This window comes from Acomys russatus, chromosome 21 (assembly GCF_903995435.1).
Source record: "Acomys russatus chromosome 21, mAcoRus1.1, whole genome shotgun sequence".
Taxonomy (NCBI): domain Eukaryota; kingdom Metazoa; phylum Chordata; class Mammalia; order Rodentia; family Muridae; genus Acomys; species Acomys russatus.
This window is the reverse complement of record NC_067157.1, coordinates 24155540-24176723: the sequence shown is the minus strand read 5'-3', so window position 1 is coordinate 24176723 and position 21184 is coordinate 24155540. Positions and strand designations below refer to the sequence as shown.

General features: G+C 45.2%; 1 protein-coding gene across 1 annotated transcript; it reads left to right on the top strand.

The window, feature by feature from the left end:
* The first annotated feature begins 433 nt into the window (after positions 1-433).
* On the top strand, positions 434-20927 carry Hddc2 (HD domain containing 2). Its single transcript, XM_051164491.1, has 6 exons — positions 434-567; positions 1582-1703; positions 3262-3364; positions 8647-8715; positions 17089-17227; positions 20801-20927. Exons 1-6 carry the CDS (start codon positions 499-501, stop codon positions 20896-20898), a joined length of 600 nt encoding a protein of 199 aa, XP_051020448.1. The 5' UTR covers positions 434-498; the 3' UTR covers positions 20899-20927.
* The last annotated feature ends 257 nt before the right edge of the window (positions 20928-21184 follow it).

The following is a 21184-nucleotide window of genomic DNA, read 5'->3' as shown; positions in this document are numbered from 1 at the left end:
GTCCCAGCAGAATGGGATGCTTGCGGTTTCACCGTGAGCTTGCTCTTACGCGCCCATTTTTTCTGCTTCCTCAAAAGTCTACCAGCAGGTCTGCTACTCATTTCCCCGCTTGCTCAGTGCCTTGGTTAAACTGGTTTATGCATGGTAGGCCTTCAGGTGGAGCTACTTATATAGTTAGCTCTTTCCGCCAATCAGAGTTTCCAAGAGGCAGCTTTGCAGGCATTATCCAGCCTCTTTCTCCTTAGGCCCTTTTGCCCTTAGCATTGAACTGAGATCCAAATAAAAGTTAGCAATGGTGGTAACTTGAGCAGAGACCACGGGAAGTCCAGCCCTGATGGTCCACAAGGTCTGTGGTCCAGACGGGGGAGGAAGTGGGGAGTGTGGGGAGGAGCCTACGAGTAGGTCGGAGGCCGAGAAGGGTGGGGAGGAGCCTGAGGGTGGGGAGGAGCCTAAGGACCCGGAGTTGCCTGGCGGCCCCAAGCTCTGTTACACTCCAGCATGGCTTCGGCCTCATCTGGCTGCGGGGCCGGGCTGTTGCGTTTTCTGCGGCTGGTCGGGCAGCTCAAGGTGAGCGAGCGGGCGCAGCCTGGCTGGGAGGTGGCAGGTCCTACTCTGGCTTGCTCCACGCAGCCTCTCCTCGCTCAGCTCCGCCTTGCGCGGCCTGGTTGTGCCGGGAGGAAGCTGGCGGGGACCAAGCCGAGGCTGGGCTCTGGGCCGCAACAACCGTGGGCGATGCTGCCGAGCCACAGCGGAAGGCAGGGGGGTCTCTGCACGTGAGCAGTGGAGACCTTCCTCCGTCCTGGTGACTTCCGGCAAAGACTGTTTGAATAATTCAGTTTCAACGTGCACTGGCCCTCCCCTGGCAGAGATGGTGCAGAGTCCCCCGATGTTCCAACATGAGCTTATGAAAAACTTTAGGAGCATAGAACTCTCAGGAAAGTGCAGACTCACACGATCAATCACACACCATGATGGGAATAAAAGTCCTGACTGCTGTGGAATTTCTTTAATGCCTCTGTGTCAGAATTGGGTAGTCTGTCACAGATTTATGTTCAAAATACTCTTTTCCTATTGTTTGAAATGGGTTTTTGGACAGCAAAAACCTACTACTCTAGTAGCTAGGAAAAATACAGAGGCTTTGCTTTGCATTTTTCCTACCTACAATGTAGTTTTGAGAGGAGGTGGGTAGCACAGGCTGGCAGTGTGGAACTGGCGTCTCCACCTGTTGAGTGCTGGGATTCCAGGCGTGCACCACACCACCAGGCTTACTACCAGTTTTGCTTGTAAGACTAAAAACTGTGTGAGTGTTGTCCCATACTTTCACTTGGGACAGCATGAAGTGGTGACTATTGGACTTTAGTGTACTTGGGAATTGCAGTTTGCTCACCCACTTTCAGATGTTGAGCACCGTGGTTAGTGTAAATAAAGCATTTTTAAAAATAGTTTTGAAACCATGGCTTGGCTGACACTGTGACTCTGTGGCTATCCTCTGACATTTTCTTGAAGAGCGCTTATCGGTTTTGTTGTTGTTGTTTCCAGTGATGGCATTTTGTTTGCTTAACTCCTAATCTTATTTGTTAGAGAGTCCCACGAACTGGCTGGGTGTACAGAAATGTGGAAAAGCCAGAAAGCGTGTCAGATCACATGTACCGAATGGCAGTTATGGCCCTGGTGACCCGAGATGACCGTCTTAACAAGGACAGGTAAGTTATTTGAACACTGATGTTTGTGAAGGTCTCTGGACTCCGTAAGGATTGCTTCAGCTATAAACTATGTAGGTTTTCTGTTTATAGGGTGTGTGTTGGTCTCCGTGGAAGCAAGTGGGACGTTAGGACCTTGAAGATGAGCATATGTAAATTGTATGCTCGCATTAGTATTTATTTTGCTTTGAACCAGCTGCTTTAATGAATTGTTGGTAGCCATTCCTGAGGCCATGTTGGTGAAGTTGTATGGCAGTAGGTTTATAGAGGCTATAACAAAGTAATATCGTTAGCTAATTAATCAGCACACCTAGAATGCTTGCGAACCACAGGGCATGAGTTTACATAGAACACAGTGAATTAATTGCGCAGGCCTTACATGACTTCAGGACAAAAAAAAAAAAAAAAAGAAAGAAAGAAAGAAAGAAAGAAAGAAAGAAAGAAAAGAAGTTAGGGTAGGAAAGTACCCAATTATTCTAGTAGCAGGGGATTTCTCCTGCTCTTGGTTGGTCTTTGTGGATCAGATGCTGTCTGAGTTGAGGTCTAAAGGGTTGACACAGGTCAAGAAGTAGTAGAAGGCACTGCATTCTGAGACACCAGCAACAAAGCCTTGGTGGTGGGCAAGCAAGTGAGGTTGACTATAGCACAATGTTCCTTACGGGGTGCAGAGAAGAGTCCTGTTGCTCTCTGCAGATGGTGTTAACTTAGGGCATTTTGGTCAAAAAAAAAAAAAAAAAAAAAAAAAAAAAAGCACAAGACAAAAATGAAGTCAGTTGGAGATAAATTAGGTCTGAGATTTGAACTGGACCAGAAAGAAATTGGAGGCAGGGATCTAGGAGGCTTCGAGGCCTCTTGTTAAATAGGAAGACTGAAGAAGCAAGCGGCCAGCCCTTCTGGCACCCCCGCCTCATTTCTTGACTCTGTCATTCTGACAATTATCATCATCAACTGATAATCCTAGCCATATGTTAAATGGTCAGAATAGAGCAAGCACATAGTCTGTCACTGGCCTTGTGCATGCTGGGCCAGTACACTACACGCTGTGTCTCCCTATTATCTATCTCACACGGATACAAGAAAGAGGAACATAAGGAAGCATTTGAACGAAGTAATTTGGTAAACTTCTGTCACTTGTAAGCCAAAGTCACGGCCCCACCTGTTCAGCTGCATCCATTACCCCATATATAGATCATTTTGGCAGTAGGGCATTGGAGGAAATGATTAATTCTAAATTTTGTATAAATAAAATATCTCCTGGCTTTGTGGAACCTTTTAAAGTAAGATTTGTGAAATCAGCCAGTTTAAAAAAAAAAAAATCAGTTTACCCTATACTCTCAGTTAGTATGTATAAATAGATCGTATTGTGTGAAATATTCACAAGAAATTTTGATTCAGAACCAATGTTGGCTGGTAGAGTATAATTACTTTAGAAAATATTGTATTAGAATAGTCTACAAGGCGGGGGGAAGAAAAATCGTATTAAGTTTAAAAATAGTATAGACAAAGAAACGTGTAGTGAATGTAATTTTGTGTAATTATTCAACATTTCTCACCTGGTCAGATGTATACGCCTAGCCCTGGTTCATGACCTGGCAGAATGCATCGTTGGGGACATAGCACCAGCAGATAACATCCCCAAAGAAGAAAAACATAGACGAGAAGAGGTCAGTGTTGGTCATTGACTCCGCAAAAGACCATGAGGAAAAGCTGTTGCTCACTGGAAGAAATTTTAGTAGTCTGTTACAGTGAAGGAGGCCACCACCTAACCAGTGTCAGGAGGGGACGGTCAGGGAGGACATGCTTCAGGGCCTTGGTGCTGAGATGAAGCTCAGATGATGACAGCTACGTCTGTAGAGAATTTAGTACTCAATAGCTTAGATTTGATGATAATAACGAGGGAAAGGCTAAAAGACAGTCTCGAAGTGTGTTACCCACACTGACTGTTTTGAGGAGGTTAATAGTCTTCTGCAAGCAAAGGGTTCTTGGCCAGTGAATTGGTTTTAGCTTAGTAGTACTAGTAGTGCTGGTGGTGGTGGTAGGATGCTAGAGTATTTAACATAGGAATAGGACCATATGGCTGTTCCAGCCTTGTTTGACACAGGGACAAGTAGTCACATTGGCTTCAATTTTTCTTTTTTTTTCATTTTTCCAGACAGGGTTTGTCTCTATAACCCTGGCTGTCCTGTAACTCACTCTGTAGACCAGACTGGCCTCCAGCTCAGAGCTTCGCCTGCTTTGGCCTATACACACACACACACACACACACACACACACACACACACACACACACACACACACACACACACTTAAACTATTTGGAGAGAAATTCTCTATATAGTAGTCCTTTAAAGGATATAAAGTAAAAAAGTAATAAATAAAGAATAATTTGCAGTCACAGAAATAAATAACATTGATAAGATATTAAACTAAGGTCAGTGGAAATTCTAAACTCAAGAGTCCAGAGCTAAAAAGAGACATTTTTGAGAAAGGGCCAAAAAAGGCTCTCTATAATCCACCTCCTCGCCCCCTCACTCTTTCATCCTTTACGGCTGAAGGCTGGTGTCCAGCCCAACCATTACTGCAAATGATGGTTTTGTAGGCCTTTGAGGTGGGCCCTGAGTCATTTAGTGAGGAAGCCTTTATTAAGATGACTTAATAGAGATGGTGTGTTTAAGTAGTTGTTTTCAGAGCTGATGGAGACTAGAGCTAAGTAGCCAATGGGGCTTTTGCCCTTCCAGAAGCAAGAAGACGATCCCATATAGAATTGGAGCTAATTTAAGTTCAACCCATCCTAAAATATGGGTACCTTGGGAAGAGTGTAAGACCCATCCCTCGTCCCAAGGGACAGTTCCAAAATACAGCCTGGACACTATGACAGAAGAAAATATTTCTCAGTATAGGTCTAGACTACTGTGAAAAAGAATTTTTCGGTTGCTTGACAGAATTCCTACAGAAAGAAAGCAATCTACTGAAACTTTCAGTGGTAGAACGTAGTTGGCATGTGTACCAGAGGATGATGGGTAAGGAAGTGTGGTCTGCAGTAAGAGGCTGGAGAAGAAACTCCTCACTAATGAAGCTGGGCGGAGGGGGCGTTTAGTTTCATTTCTGCATAAATTATAGATATTAGAGTGAAAAGTCATGCCGGAGATTGCCGTGGCCTTGGACGGAGGAGCGGGCATAGGGGACATGTGCCCAAGAAGAGGCAGTACCCTGTCTCTGTGGAAGTGCAGAACGGTGCTCTCCACAGTAGAGCACGCCGGACACTTCTGGAAGAGAACCACAGACACTGTCAAGGAACCGTGGCCACCAGAGGAGGGGGAAACCAGTGACTCCAGACTGCATGGGTCCCGAGAAGTGTCGCCGGGGTGGCGGGGAAGGGAGTCGGGGGTGGTGGTGAGGAGGATCCTGAGGTCCTGAACAGTCAAGGTGCGGCTGTCTTCCCGAGTGCCACATTCTGGTTAGGAGAAAAAAACCTTTCTGGCCCCCCCCCCCCCCCCATTTTTATTGCCGCCCACTCCTGCTGATTCACAGAGAAAAGAAATGTCACAGGCAGAAGGACCAGGCAGGCCTCTTAAAGAACATCGAGTTCTTGGCTGAGAAACCAAAGGGCCTGGAGAGAGTTGGGGTGCCATTACCCCTTCCTGGCACTGAGCTGGGCTTGGGGACAGGAAGGTTGGGATTCCTTATACAGATGGTGTTTATGAGCCAGATTCGGCTCTCGGAGACATGCATTAAGATAATTAAATGGAGGTTCCTTTGCCTCAGGAGAGACACCCATAATGTGAACCAGAAATATTGTTGGCCTGGAAATTTCTTGACTGGCTGGCCAGGATTTAAGCTGGCTGCTTTACGGGGCTGAGGGAAGGGGGTGGGGACACGACGGGGATGGACTACTTGGTGAACGGAAGGCTGATGACTTTAGTGGATATTTGATAGTGAGATGAAAGGCAGGATGAGGGCATAGAAGACGGAACTCGGCAAGGGGACCAAAAGCTACACTTGTAGTCTATCCCCCTTCCTCCATCGTAACACAAAGCTTTTATTGTATAGCCCGCTCTGGCCAGTGTTGCTTATCAGGGATCAGGATGGAGAGGTTGGACTTAGAGGCTGGGTCTAGCAGTGGCTAGCGGCATTCCTTTGCCAAGACAAAAGCTTGTTCAAATGGAGTGCAGCGCCGTGTTATGCACATATCTGTGAGGGGCAAAGTGGCCGTAGAACTAGGAGGTGAAGGGAGAAAAACGGGACTGTATCATGGGAATATTTGGCAGATAAAGTAAGAAACCAGAGTGTTTATAGGGGACTCACATACACTGTGTGTGTGTGTGTGTGTGTGTGTGTGTGTGTGTGTGTGTGTGTGTGTGTGTGTGCATACGTTCAGACCACACTACCCTCTTCGGAAGGCGCCATCTTGCAATTGAGGAAACTGCCAGACAAAAGGGCTGAGTGACCTGTTCAGGGATTGTCAGGAGTAAACGTGAAGCCCAGGTTTAAGACCAGTCTGGATCTAGGATCTGAGTGAGCACCCCCCACCATCACCACTCAGCCTTGTCACAGCGTGAGTGGCGAATGGCAGGTTGGTGCTTTGCAGGTTCCTGTTATAAAACTGATAAAAAGAGATTTGTTCATTTGGTGAAAGCACCACCCTGCTCAGTGGAAGCAGATTCTTGCCATCTTTTGCAAGCAAAGGAGGAAGCTCGGGGACATTGTCCTTCAGAATTTATGACAATGACTCAGTGAAAGTGCAGAATGAGGGCTTAGCTAATTTCTAGGGCCTCCAGTAAAGTTAACATCAGAGAATTAATTCTAAACAGTAGGCATGATTATCATTGTTAGCTGTATGGTTATTGTGAGGTCCTGTTTAGGCCACCAGATTTCACAAGCCCTCCTCTCTACATGAACAGTTACAGGCAATCAACAGCTGCTGAGGGCAGAGAACCGGTCTTCTCCAGGGATGTGGCCCTCACTAGGCTGCCCGATCCCAACCAGTCAGGTCTACAGACACACACACATGCACACACACGCATGCACGCACACATGCACACCTTGTATATACATGTGTGTACACCCATAATAATAAGGAGGGGTCACACATCTGAGAGGGAGTGAGGGAACACAAAAGGAGTTAGGAAGGCAAAACCAGGGGATAGAAGTGATATAATTATTGTACTTACGTGTGAAATCCTCAAAAAATGGTTTTTAAAAGTAACAATTCTCAGTGTATAACAAGTTATATTGATAAGTTTAAATCCAGAAAATCTCAGTTTTAAAAAGATGAAAGCAACATATTTGCTGTGTTTTGTTTTTCAAAGAACACAATGATTTTCCTCAGTAAGAAGCTTTTTAATAAGTCACATTTGGATGGTGTGATCTCCAAAAAGCTAATTCAGTCTTGGGATACGTTCATATGAATAACATCTCTTGCATGAGGGAGACAAGGGCTGTGTTTTGTTCTGCTGTGTTCAATGCCAGGGCAGTCAGCTAAGAAGAGGCACAAAATAACTCCTGTTCAAAACAAAGTGTTTAAGCATGTACTCTAAATAGACTGAACTTCAATATGCCTGCACACAAATATATTTTGAGGACTTCTAAAATAAAATAAAACAAGAAAGAAGCCAGGCAAGGGTTGTGCATGCCTTTAATCCCAGCGCTTGGGAGGCAGAGCCAGGAGGATCTCTGTGAGTTCGAGGCCAGCCTGGTCTACAAAGTGAGTCCAGGACAGCCAAGGCTACACAGAGAAACCCTGTCTCGAAAAAAACAAAAAAAACAAAAAAACAAAAACAAAAAAATATATCTTTCTGGAATATTTATGGAGACAAAATATAAAAATGCATTTTCTCGTTTATACTGCTGAGATTTACAATACAGAAATAAGAAGAATGCAATTATACGATTCACTTTATCCCACTCAGGGTGACGTGATGCTATAGTTCTGTGACTGAGCAAGCCACACGGGATGGTGACACCACTCATAAGAGCAAATTGCGTATTGGTAAATAATGCACTTGGCTGTAGACGCTGTATGCTGTAGGATGGTTTTTCTTCCAGTATCTTATAAATATACACACATACCCATTTTTCATTTTTATTGGTTTTCTCCAATTTGTTGTCTTATATGAGACCTTGCTATTACTGAAATTGATGCTTACAGCTTATTTCTTTGAAAGAGTTTAGCCTCTGGTTAGCACCAGAATAAAATAATAGGTAGACCAGATGAGGTAGAAGGAATTTAAGGCTATTTGGAAGCAGGTTACCCTTGAAAAAATGTGATATTTTGATGAATACTACAATGATTGAAGCGAAGGAAGAGACTGGACTGAGGGTACCATGTGGGACTTAGAAGTATTTATTAGTAAGTAGAGAGCACCTTTTCCCCTTATATTCTCTCATTCACTACTTTGCTCTGGGGTTTTGTATAACATCACTTGTGGTGACAAAGGTGTCTTTATTTACACTCTGCTGGACACATCATGGAAAGGGCCCAGAGTGGCCAGCATTGAGTTGCAAGGTCATCCCCTCAAACAGTTGCCGGGGACAGAGTCACTCTGACCCCGATGGTCATTGTCCAGCTGTTTGACAGTGGATAATTAGAGGATGGAGGAGCATTCCTGGGTGGCAGCCTCCTGGGTGGTAAGGTCCTTTGGTGCAGAGAAGACAGGACATTCAGCAGTGCATCCTGGGAATTTAAGCCTCAAAAACCGTGTAACTTCTGTTAAGTCAGTGCCTTTCTGTGTGATGCTTTTACGTTTTGCGGTAATGCAAATCATAAGAAATGAATATAATACTAAAAAAAAAAAAAAACAAGAACAAAAAACAGTTGGAACCAGTAAAGGCCAATTTATTCTCCTGGGATTTAGTCAAAAGCATCTGAGTCCCTTGTTTGGCTTTTGTGGACTAGATATTGACTTAGAAAGGTGGATGTAATAGAATTAATGTGTTCATATTTCAGGAGGCTATGAAACAGATAACCCAGCTGCTGCCGGAGGACCTCAGGAAGGAGCTGTATGAACTCTGGGAGGTGAGTATACGGACTGGGCTGGGTTGTTTTTTTACCTGTTGTTACTGAATTTATACAGCCTACCCATGATTCCGTTGCTTCGGTTATTTTAACAGTCCCTATCTAATTTACTGTTGTTTTTCCTGCCAGCTGCTGCAGAAATTTCTCTGTGCTGATAGAAAGTTTTCTTTGTCATTGGTTCTACTTCTCTTGTGTCCTCAGCACCTGGTAACAGCTCTTGGTACACCAGTGCACGGTGCTTGTGTTTCCGGATGCTTTGTCCACAGCCATATGCCCACACCCAATTCTTTTATGTGTGTGCACGCACGCTCGCGTGCTGTTTGTGTGTAGGTGCATGTATGTATCTGTGAGTGTGGAGGCCAGAGGGCAGCTTTAGGTGTTCCTCTGCCTTGTTTTTAAGACAGGGTCTCTCACTGGCCATTGAGCCTCCAGGGACTCGCATGTCTTCCTCTACCCTGGATTACAACCATGCCTTTTTTTTCTCTCCCCCACTTTGGTTCTCGGGGTTGAATTTAGGTCCCTCTTGTTTGCAAACTAAGCACTTTGCCAACTAGGCCATCTGCCCAGCCCCCATTTGTGGCTCTTAAAACACGTGAATGACACACTTAACACAAGGTGGATGGCATGTGAGGGAAGGCACCTAATGTCCCCCGGACTCCACGTGGCTGTGGGGTAACTCAGAACTGAGATTTCATCCCACCTCACTCACATAGTCTGTGACCTCGGGTACTGTCCTTGGATGGAGGCTGTTGCCCGTCTATAAAAGAGCAGGGTGAAGTCCAGGTGCAAGGTGTAGAATGGGCCCATTGGGGCAACGGCTCCCCCTGTGCTTGTCCCTCGCTGTGGGAGATGAGGTTGAAAAGAAAGGGCAGGAAGAGGGGAAAGGCAAAAAGTGTCTTCTGTCATTCTTTCTTTTCTCCAGTATTTCTTCTGTCTAGAACACAAGCATCTCCTTAATGGAGCCCCTCCCATGGCTCTCTTTCTTATTCTTGGACAGCCCTGTCTACACACACAGACACACACACACACAGACACACACACACACACACACACCCCACACACACACACCCCACACACACACACCCCCTCACAAACACACACACACCCTCCCCATGAATTCTCACATTCCCATCCGATCCCTCTCCTATGCCTATGCCTTCTGCCTTCCGAATCACATTACGTATCCAGGCCACTACCCTTCTCTTCCTCTCCTGTGAGGTCCCTTCCCACTACCTCCTACACTGGGTCAGATTGTCATGAGGAAAATGGGACATGCCTGGGACTGAAACCTTGAACAGCTTTCTCCATGCCTCTATCTATTTATCTGTGATATGGCAGGATTTAGACAAGGGGATTAAAGTAATTCATGCATGTAAAACACTCAGAATACACCAAGTTCTAGCCCCTGTCTCTAATCCACACAGCCTTATTTTGTCCGCCTTCAGCAACTCTGTTGTGATGTTGGCTTAAGAAATTGGTACATACAGAATTTAGAATAATACTTGCTATGTAGACTATCCCACTTGGTAGATATTTGAAGTGTGGTCACCACAGATGTCCAGCATTTTAGGGGGTTAGGGATTTTGGATTATAATTTGTCTTTCACCATAAAAGTAAAATTGTGTTTCCATAAACCAGGAGGAAGTTACACTCGTTTTGTTTGTTTCCAGAAGTGCCCACTGGAAGCTGTGATGGTGGTTACACTCTGTCATAAAAATAGCACAGCAAAGTATCTACCTGCCACCTGCATTATAGTTTTGTTTGTTTGTTTTGTTTTCAAGACTAGTTTCTCTGTGTAGCCCTGGCTGTCCCGGATCTCACTCTGTAGGCCAGGCTGGCCTCGAACTCATAGAGATCTGCCTCCCAAGTGCTAGTAGGATTATATCGTATGATGCCCAAAGCACACGCGGAGCCAATGCCTAACCATTCATCAGGGGATCATCTTCCACCTGAAATTTTTTCTTAGTGCTGTCAGATGTCAGTCAGTTAGCCATGCGGGTCGGTCAATGAGATCCCTGTTTACAAAGGTGCCCTCACCTACCCTCAGAGTAGAGCAATGTGAAACTCATGGGTCCTGGGAGCAAAAGCCACCAGGATGTCAGAGAAAGTAAGGCATGAAAAAGAGATGTCGCAGATGGCAGGCCTTCCCTCAGAACCAACATTCCCCACTTTCTTCCCTTTCTCTTCCCTTTTATTCTCCATTTTCCTGACCTAGGAGGGCTAGTCCCTCTGTTTAGGAAACCCTAGCCAGGGCCACTTGGTGAGCTGTCTTTTTCAGTCACACCTGCAGGTGGCAGAGTGCTGTGTTGGCATCCCTTCCCACCTGTTCCTGACCAGGCCCAGGCACTTCCTGTAGTCGCTGGGTGTCCACTGCTCTATTGCTACTCCTCTCTTCACGTTTGTGTTTGTTTTTAATTAGCAAAGTAGAGGCTGTCTAGGCGGGGACATTTCCAGCTTTGTATTAGCTTGGTCATGTGACTTTTTTTTAAAGTAGGTCTTCCCATTGGCCACATTTTCCTACTTCATTTAATGACTAAACAGCTAAAGATTATCCGTACTCCCCAACTCTGTTCTTGGAGGCTCACTGTACTATGGCTGGTAGCCTCACCTGTCACTACTTTCGCTAAAAGCACACATGGCTTCTGTGTGGCCTACTCCAGCAAGCCCTCTTTAGCCTCTGTGCCGTCTGGCACTTGGTGGCATGAGAATTCTCCACTGGTCTCTGGTACATTTTTATTTTGTTTTTGTTTTTCTTTCTTTGTTTCCTTCCTTTCTCCCTCCTTTCCTCTCTCCCTCCTTTTCTTTCTTTCTCTTTCTGTCTTTCTTTCTTTCTTTCTTTCTTTCTTTCTTTCTTTCTTTCTTTCTTTCTTTCTTTCTTTCTTTCTTTCTTTCTGAGTAGTAGTGTGTGTATGTGCCTGTTAGTGCATGTGCAAAGGGCAGAGGAAGCTGTTGGTGTCCTGGTCTGTGACTCCGCCTCTTCCTCTTGAGACAGGATCTCTCGCTGTACCTGGAGCTGCACTGGAGCCAGTGGCCTCAGACTTCCTCCTCTTTCCGTCCTGCCTCAGGGCTGGGATTACAGACATGGTGCACTCAGCCATGGCAGGCCTTTATGTGGGTTCCAGGGTTCAAGTTCAGATCCTCATGTGTGAGCAGCAAACAATCCCATGCCCTGAGTGACCTCCCCAGACTCCCATCCCCGCTTTCCTTTGTACCTTTCTAGTTGTTTCTTTTGAGCTGTTTCTGCAAATGCTCCTCTTTCTTCACCCATTTTCAGACTGTGTCTCCCTCCTAGCACTGTGGGCTCCTTTCCTCTTTACACCCCTGTTGGGCTTTACTCCTTACCTGCTGACTTTTCCATGTAGCTTCCAGAATAATATTTCCCTTAAACACCCTACTCAAAACCAAGAGCCTAATACACAGGCCCACCTGTGCATGCACAGGACTCCCAGCTTCTAAGCTTCTAAGGTTCACATCCATGGTAATTCTCATCATCATTATTATTATTGTTGTTGTTGTTATTATTAATAATTATTATTATTTTCTATTTTTACTTTTAACAAAGTCTTTCTTCCTCTTCCCTTTCCCTTTCTCCTTCCCCTTCCCCCTTTCCTCCTCCTCCTCCTTCTCCTCCTCCTTCTTCATCTATATAAACCATTTAAAGCCATGCAAACCCAATGGATATCGTAGTGAGTTGCTAGAAGCTTGCACTCAGGTCCATACCTGGAACATCATCCTTTGCCCCAGAAACCTGTGTCTGTGCCTGATACAAGTATATCACCTTCACACACCACCTGTATGCCTGGAATACTCATAACTGGGCGCTGTTATTTGTTTCTATGCCTCTATGAAAAAGCACGTTTTTGCCACATGTGACTTGTCCCCTGTGATTGTATACAGCTTGAACTCATGAGAACTTTGCTCAGGTGACTCATCTTCACCCTCAGAGTATAAACTGTCTGACGCTCTGAGTAAAGTTTGCATGAGACTTTATCCTGTCTCATTTATAGGCTCCCTTCTGCATGTCCCACCACCTCTAGATCAGTGACAGGACACAATAATTGCTTTTTCCTTGTGCTTGTGTCCTCTGAGCCTTTGGAGGCCACAGGAAGGTGATACTCTAATGTTTTTATTTTACGTGGTTTTGTTGTTCTTCCTCAGTGACTCCGTTGTTGCAGCGCTCACGGGAAAAGTGAGCAGATATGATTGAATGTGATGACTTCCCTGACAGCAAGGAATGGCCTTGCACCAGCCGCATCCCTGGCACAGCCCACCCAGATGGATCACTTCTAGGCCTTACGCCAACTCCTGAACAGTTTGGTTGCTTAAGATTTATCTGTAGGCGATTCTTCAGAAGGGCTCCTAGGCCAGTGCCCCCTGACTTCCTACACTTGACTCCGTTCCTCTGTGGGTTTTTTTTTTTTTTTTTTTTTGGTCAGTACAATTCAATTTCTCTGGATATAAAAATTCCTAACTCACAGTTTTTTTCCCTTGAATATTTTAAGTACGTTTCTCTCATTTTCTTCTAACATAAATCATTGCTAGTCATCATTTTATCTTCATTATATGATAGACTCTATTCCTATATATGAATCCAAAGAATTTCTTTTCTGTCTGGAGTTTTTCATTAGAATATATCTCTGTATTGATCATCCTGCTAATTTCCTTAGGTATTTTACCTGTGTTTTTAGCATACTTTAGAAAAAAATGTAATTGCAAGAATGTTTTATTGACATCTAGTTTTTCTTTCTCCTTTTTAATTTTTATTTTATTTTATTTTTAAATTTTTTACTACTCCTATAGCGTTCTGTTGGGTTTTTTTTTTTTTTTTTCCCAGCTGCCAAGGTTTGTCAGTGTCTCTGAAACCCTTTGTATCTTAATTTTTTAAAACGGTTAAAGGTAACCTCCGTTTTAGCTTCATTTCTCTTAGGCATATTTATTGTGCTCAGTTGGCCTCAGGTTCCACATCACTTAGATTTCTTTTCTAAACCAACATTTATCTCTATAGATTATTCTTTAATGTCTTACTTTACCCGTGTCTTTTGGTTCTTTGGGGGTAGTTTGTCGTAGGTTTGATCCATTTTTAAATCTGAGAATGTCTTTCTGATGTGAGTGTGAGGCGTGTTACTTCCCACTATGCTTTCTCAGTTTGTGTGGGATCTGAGCACTGTGATTTTCTGTTGCTCGTCTTGGTTTGAAAGTATATTTCCTGAGCTGATAGAAGGAAACTGAGTTCAGATCTCCCTCCCTAGGGAAGGCGGCAGTGGTGGTGGTGGTGGTGAAGTGTGTGTGTGTGTGTTAATGTAATATTAGAAAAATGTCGACACTTGTTTTTAGGGATTTCCTAACCCTCTTTCCCAGTCCCATTTTTATCCAGGCCTTTTCTGTTTTAACCTTGATAACCTTTACTCCACTCAGTTTTGCTTCTCTTTGTCAGCGTGAGTCCCTGTCCTGGTAAAAGATGACCCAGAGTTCAGACAGGGGAGCATCTTAGGGTTGAACTGGCCTTGCGTAATTAGGGTGCACAGATTCCGGTCCAGCATCTGTCTACAAACTTGACTGTTCGACTGAGTGTGTCTTGTACCCCAGTGTGTTCTTCAGTCAGATGCCAGTCCTGTGCAGGGCTTGTGGATGTAGGTGGGCTGCCTCACTTGCATACAGTTTTATTTTATTTATTTTACTTCCTTATTAACATTTCTCAAATCCTTCCACATTTACGTAGCCTTGCTGCCATGATTTTAGACCAGGCTGTAATATTTTTGTTAATGTGACAAAGTCTTGGAACTGGATTCCCCTGCTTCTAGTTTAGCTGGTATCCAGACTTCAGGTTAGATTCATCTTTCTGAATATCAGGTCTGAATCTGCCTCTTCCCACTGGGAACCCTCCAGGATACCCGTGATGTACAGGAAGATGCAGTTCCATACAGGAGGCCCAGGCCCTACAGGCACAGACCCTCGCTCCCACACTTCCGTCTTTATTCCTTTCACTTTTCCTCTTCTGTCCTATGACTTTCCAGCCCAGTGTTAGAAACAGCTCCAGGTAATTTTTTAAAAGTCAGAATACATCTCACCCCAAGAGCTTGGTCTGTGGTGTTCTTTCCCTTCTTTGCCTGACCCTGACTTTAAAAAACAATTATTAAGTGTATTTATTGTCCTTGTTCGTGTGTGCAAACACATGCATGACACGGCACATGTATGAAGGTCAGAGAACAACTGATAGTTGGTTCTTTCTCTCCATCACCTGTGTTGCAGTGATCGAATTCGGGTCACCAGGCTTAGTGCCAAGCACCTCTTCCTGCTGACTGCTGAGGCAGGTCACCAACCTCATGCCTTTTCACTGAAAGATAAACTGGAGAATACCTTTACAATTAACTTTTGAGGGAAAATTCACCCAGTTCCATATCTTTTTTAAGTCTTATGCAAATTCATTAGAGCGCTCTGTACAATTGGTTGTATCGGTTTGCTTGCTGTGATAAACTCCATGAACAAGAGCAACCAGGGGAGGAAAGGGTTTATTTGCCTTGTGTCTTAGTGATAGTTCATCACTGGGGGAAGTTGGGATAATAAGTGAAGCAGGAGTAGGGGCAAGAACCACTGAGGAGCACTGCTTCCTGGCTTGCCCAGTTGGCTTCCGTACACAACCCTGGACTGGTGCCTGGATCCCACACTCGGGCCCACAGGCCATGCTGATGGAAGCAGTTCAGTCTGGAGTCCCTCATCCCAGGTGACCCCTGACAAAAACTGACCAGCACAACATTGCACTATAGTTCCTAACACACTTTTGAAAGACTTTTTTTCTCACTTTGAACAGAAAAAAAAAAAAAAATTCTAGATTGGTTTGCTTGGAGTATTCAGTTTCCTTTGGCTAAATTGTGAATTTGGATGTATTTAATGTAACTATATAAGTATGCATTTTAATGAACACTTAAATAGAATGTCATTTTTAAAAGTGCCTTTGAGATAAAGCAAAAATATATTAGGCTTCATGGTTAAACAGTTCCTCTGTGTAAGATCCCTCTTACCAAATTCAAATGGCTGCCTTTGTAAGGACACAGCGGCTTCAAATCCAACTAAGAAATCTTTCAATAATTTGTATCATGTCTGGCTGCTGTGACAGGCTTATTATCTGAACACATCTGGGGTGGAATTACAAATGAGAGTTCTGTGGGAAACCAGTTGGGAATACTTTGGTCTTAATAGAAGAATGATCCTGTGTAGAATTAACTGGAACTTGTGGCAGGTGATATGATCTGCTCTGAGAAGAAGCCACCCCACTTCCCCCTGCTCCCCAACCTCCCAACCCCCCCCCCACACACACAGCAGGAAAACTCCATTTCACTCAGGGGGGAGGGACAGTGGGAAGAGAAAAGGGAGAAATGTTCCTCCCCTCCCACCAGATTCACCAAGACACATATATACAGTAGTGTCTGTAAAATCCATAGATTCTCTCTAACGGCCCCAGTAGTTACACCCAGAGGAAGTTGACTAATTACTCTAGGTGGACCAGAAGGACAAAGATTTCCAGGTAACCTTGTAATGAAAAGTAATTAGCAGAGGTGTTAATTACCTCAGAGGATGGGCTATCGGATGGGAAAGGAAGAGGGAGTGCAGATGTGCAAATATACTCTTATACTTCCAGATATGTAAGATGTAAAACATCTTAAAGTTAACTAGATCTAGTCTATTCAGCTCAAGTGGGTGAAAGGGTCGGGCCTTTGGGCTGGGAGGTAGCTCAGTTTGTAACGTGCTGGCTGTACAGGCATGAGGACTTGAGTTTATCCCCTAAGCACATACATGTCAGAGGAAAGAAGGAAGGAAGGAAGGGAGGGAGGGAGGGGAAGGGAAGAGAAAGAAAGGGAAGGAAAGGGGAAAGGGAGAAAGGAAGGCAGGCAAACTAAAAGCAAGTATGATCGACTATGCCAGCGATCTCAAGTTCATGGAGGCAGAGATGGGCAGACCCTTGCCTCACTGGCCTTCTTGCCCACATAGCAAACAAACCACAGGTTGATGAGAGCTTTTGTCTCTGTCTCCAACAAGATGCACAGAAATTATAAAAATATTCATCTGCACACACATGGACACATATACATTAAATTTATTTAAAAGAAAGGAAGGAAGGAAGGATGTTGATCTTGAAACCAAGACAGGAAGAAAAGAATTTGGAAATGTGTAAGATAAAGAAATGAGCCATCGAGGGCATCGTGTGGCATCTGTGGAGTGATTATAAATGTCCTTGTATGGAGTCCTAGTGCTAAACGGAACCTACAAGTCAGGAGTCTCTAATTACTGGGTACACGGTGCTGAACATGCATTCCCTAAGCCACGTCTCTGACTCCAGGCAACCTAACCATGCCCTTTCCATGCACCGTTCCTCAGGAGTACGAGACCCAATCCAGTGAAGAGGCCAGATTCGTGAAGCAGCTGGACCAGTGTGAAATGATCCTTCAGGCGTCGGAATATGAAGACATGGAGAATAAACCTGGGCGGCTCCAGGACTTCTTTGATTCCACAGCAGGTACCCAAGCTTGGAAGTGTTTTTTATTGGTTGGTTTAGTTTGGCTTAATCTCAGTGTGAGCACTGATGGTATGTTACTGAGCCCCCACCTTGGTTTTGTCTTCTGCCCATTCAAGTAAAAGAAAGTGGTAATGGCGGGATGGCTAGCTGAGATGCCAGTGGCACTCGGGAGCCCCGCCGCTTTGAAATCTGTGCACCATGCTCGCGTTCTGCTTCTGCCACCTGCCAGCTGCTGGTCTCTTGGCGTCTCAGAGCCAGTGCCTCATCTGAAAAATGGGAACCAAAATTCCAGTTTTAAGTCCAAGGTTGGTTTTCAGGGGGAGATAGTGTGAGTGAAAGGGCTCTGATGTGTTAGTGTTTTCAAGATGTAAGGTTGGGGTGGCAATAGTGAGTGACTTAAGAGAGGTCTTCCACCTCCTCCCACCAGGTGGACATCACCATCGGTATAGTGTCTCATAGCGCAGCCCTGCGCTCATGAAGCCTGGCTTTGAATCTTGCTAGTGGCACACATAACTGTGTAAATCTCCAGTTAACTCACTCAGGCTCTCTAAGTCTTTGTTTACTTTTCTTTACAGTGGAGATAGCTAAGCCTGGTGCTCTGTATGCCCGCACTCAGGAGGTAGATACAGATGGGGTGAGTCTGAGAACAGGCTCAGCTAAATAGTAAGAGTCTGTTTTTAAAAACCAGAGACAGAGGTATAGTTCAGTAGCTGAGCAACTTACTTGCCTGGCATGTGAGAGGCCCCAAGCTCAACCATCCAGTATAACATGGGGATACCAATAAGACCTCCGTTATGGGACTGAGTCAGGGTGTAGGAGGATAATGTGCTTGATGTGCTCAGAGCAGCACCTGGCACTGTTAGCTGTCTTTATGTTGACAGTTTAAAAAGCGAGGAGCCACGCCAGTCACTGTGTTAGAAATGGGCATTCTCATAGCTTCTTCAAATACAAGTCCTTGTCCATTACTTGGGTGCCCTTTAGAATCAGTCTGTTCACCCTGAGAGGGCTGTAAGGATAGGCCTTTCTCTGCTATGCTCCCTCCCCTGTTCCAACCCCCCCTAGCCCCCCACCTCCACCCCCCCATGTGGGGGAGTGGCCTCACCAAACCCATCAGAGTCCAGGCTCACAGACTAATCTCCAAAAACTCTATTTGCATGAGAATGCAGCTGCCTGGGTTTCCTTTTTCTCTTTTTCCAGGTCCATTTCTTCTGCTGTAGACAGGGCTCTCATTATTTTATACTGGACTGCTACTGTGACCTCCCTTGCAGCTATAAGCATGATCTCATCTTTTGGTGGGTAGAGGACAGGGAGGAGTGGACTGGGATCAAACTTGGGACTTTGGGCATGTCAGATGAGCACTCCACTCCAGACCTTTGCCGCTAGGCTGATAGCTTTATTTTAAAAACACGTGCTTTTCCTCTTTCTAAAACATAAAAATCCTGCCACCTTTGACAGACCTAAAAGAGTCCTGGGCCACACAGCCACCCGTGTTTCCGGCACCCTTCCCTCATCTTCCCTGGGAGACTTCATTGCTACAGCCTCGTAGTTGCCCCCTGGTTCGCTTCTTTTGTTGTTAGCTTCAGTTACTGCAACAGAACACCCAGGATGACCCACTTAAAATGAGGAAGGTTTACTTCCGCTCATAGTTTTAGTTGGCGATTGCTTGGCCCATTGCTTTGGGAGGCGGTCCATCATGGCTGGGTACATGCTGGAGTACAGCTCTTTACCTCACGGTCAGAAACTTGAAACAGCAGAAGAAGCCGAGCTCTATCTTCTCCTTCAAGGCCGCAACTTTGTAGCTTCAGAGGCTCTATCCCTTCTCTATGCATCCCCTGAGTTCCTTCCCATCATATAGCTGCCAGGAGCAAGTGGTTCTGACAGCAGCCACAGAGCGTGGGATGTTGCCGTTGTGGCTCTTGACCTTCACGGTGTGCTGCTGTCTCATGTTCTAAGTGACAAGTAGGCTCCAAGTAGTATATTTCACCAACAACTTAAAATGCAGGCCATGGCAGTGCCGTCTTTGCGCTTTACAGTCAGCTCTCTTCCGTTGTCATATATTCACAGGCGGAGAAAGTAGAAAGTGAGATAGATACAAGTGGAGTCAGATGTGAGTTCAGGGCTGCCTAGCTCAAAGCCTGTTGCGCCAAGAAAGAAACGTAAAGCCCAGACAGACAGTGGCTTGCCAACAGCCGAGCTGACGTAAAGATTCACCTCGTTTGCACGTCAGCGCTTTGCTTCCATTAAAAAGCTGGTAAATGAATGTAGTGCAGCTGATGGGAGGAAAGGCTTCTTATCGTCTCAGAGACAGCTGCTGATGGGCAGGGCTCATTTCTAAGCACACGTGTGTAAGATAAAAAGAGAGACCAGGTGCTCTGGAAGCATTGGAGAAAGGAAAGGGAGGCAGCGCAAAATGATAATTATATTAGCATTTTTAAAAAATCGAAAGTTAAGCCAGGCGTGTTGGCATACGCCTTTAATCCCAGCACTCCGGAGGCAGAGGCAGGCAGATCTCTGTGAGTTGGAGGCCAGCCTGGTCTACAAAGTGACACCTAAGCTGTTACACAAAGAAACCCTGTCTGGAAAAATGAAAAGAAAAAAGGAAAAAATAAAATAAAAAATTACTAGTTAAAAAAGGTTTCATTTAACAAAAAAGCATGAAGATACATGTAAACGGCAACTATTACAATTTAACTGTTTCTTTTTATTACATTTATTTATTTGACAGCAGCTGAGAGCATGCCATAGCACGTGTGTGGGAGTCAAAGCACCACTCTCTGGAGTTGGTTCTCCCCTCCCCCCTCGTAGGGTCAGAAGTAGATTTTAGGTCATCAGACTTGGTGGCAAGTCCCTTGACTTGATGAGTCATCGTGCCCCCCCCCCGTGCCCCCCCACCCCCGCTGCACTACTACAACAGTTTTAAAGGGGGCTTGGGGCTTCAGGTTTGCTTTTCTCACTAATTCCCATCACAGCTCTGTACTTCCTTGCTTTCGGGAGCAGCAGATGTCATGGCTGCTGCTGTAGGTGACAAGGGAGATGAATCTTGAGAAATAGCTTTGGGGACAGGCCTCGCGGGTCAGTGTTATTATGATATATATATGTATATATATATATGACTTATTAGCTGGATACCACCCATATGAGATATCTATAAAGATTTATAATGGACGAGGGTGTGGTTACTGCCCAGAGCAGAAGGGGGGTGGGGAGGGCTGAGGGGCGGGGACAACAGCAGACCAACAGTTAGGTAGGTACTAGAAAAAAAAACAGAGCAGCCTCCTCCCCTCTCACAGTCAAGCTTCCCCTGCGGTTCCTGGTAGAGGCACTCAAGTTTCCTCTAGTCCTGCCTATCCGGTGGCTCTTCCCTTGATGCTCATCCTCGTTCCCTGGAGAAAGTGGTCTCCTTTATCCTTTCTTGAAACCCAGAATCTCCCGCTCTGAGGTCTAACCCGGCTCACAGAACGGAGCCCCGGACAGCAGTGGGGTCACAGTGAAGAAGTTGGGGAAGTCTTCGCCAATAAGGAAATGTCTTTCTTTTCTTTCCTCCTCCCACCCCCCCATCCCCCCACCACCCAGGAAAATTCAGTCACCCGGAGATAGTCCACCTTGTTTCTCAGCTGGAGGCAGAGAGAAATGCCAGCATGGCCAGGGCCGCTGCAGAGCCAGGCTCCTGAGCTCACCTGGCTGCTTTGTGGTGCGGCTTGCTTTCTCTGTTCCTGGGTCATGTGTTTTTCCACTGTGGGCCTGGGGCTTTCCAAGCTAGTCTGTTTTCCCGCTGTCTGGATTTGAACAAGGAATGTGACACAATCCAAGCCCTAAAAGAAGCCACGAGTCAGACGTGGTCAGGAAGATGCTGTGGATGAAGACTCAAGGGGAGCATGCCTTTTTTTGTGTGTGAATTAAATAAATGTTAAACACTCCAATTCTGTTTCACATGTTTTCAATTCTTTTATTTGAGCT

Excerpts from the sequence above, each read along its gene's own strand:
- Hddc2 (XM_051164491.1), top strand. The coding sequence starts at position 499 with ATGGCTTCGGCCTCATCTGGCTGCGGGGCCGGGCTGTTGCGTTTTCTG. Across the intron at positions 1,704-3,261 it reads GACCGTCTTAACAAGGACAG|ATGTATACGCCTAGCCCTGG; the intron begins GTAAGTTATTTG and ends TCACCTGGTCAG. Across the intron at positions 8,716-17,088 it reads AGCTGTATGAACTCTGGGAG|GAGTACGAGACCCAATCCAG; the intron begins GTGAGTATACGG and ends ACCGTTCCTCAG.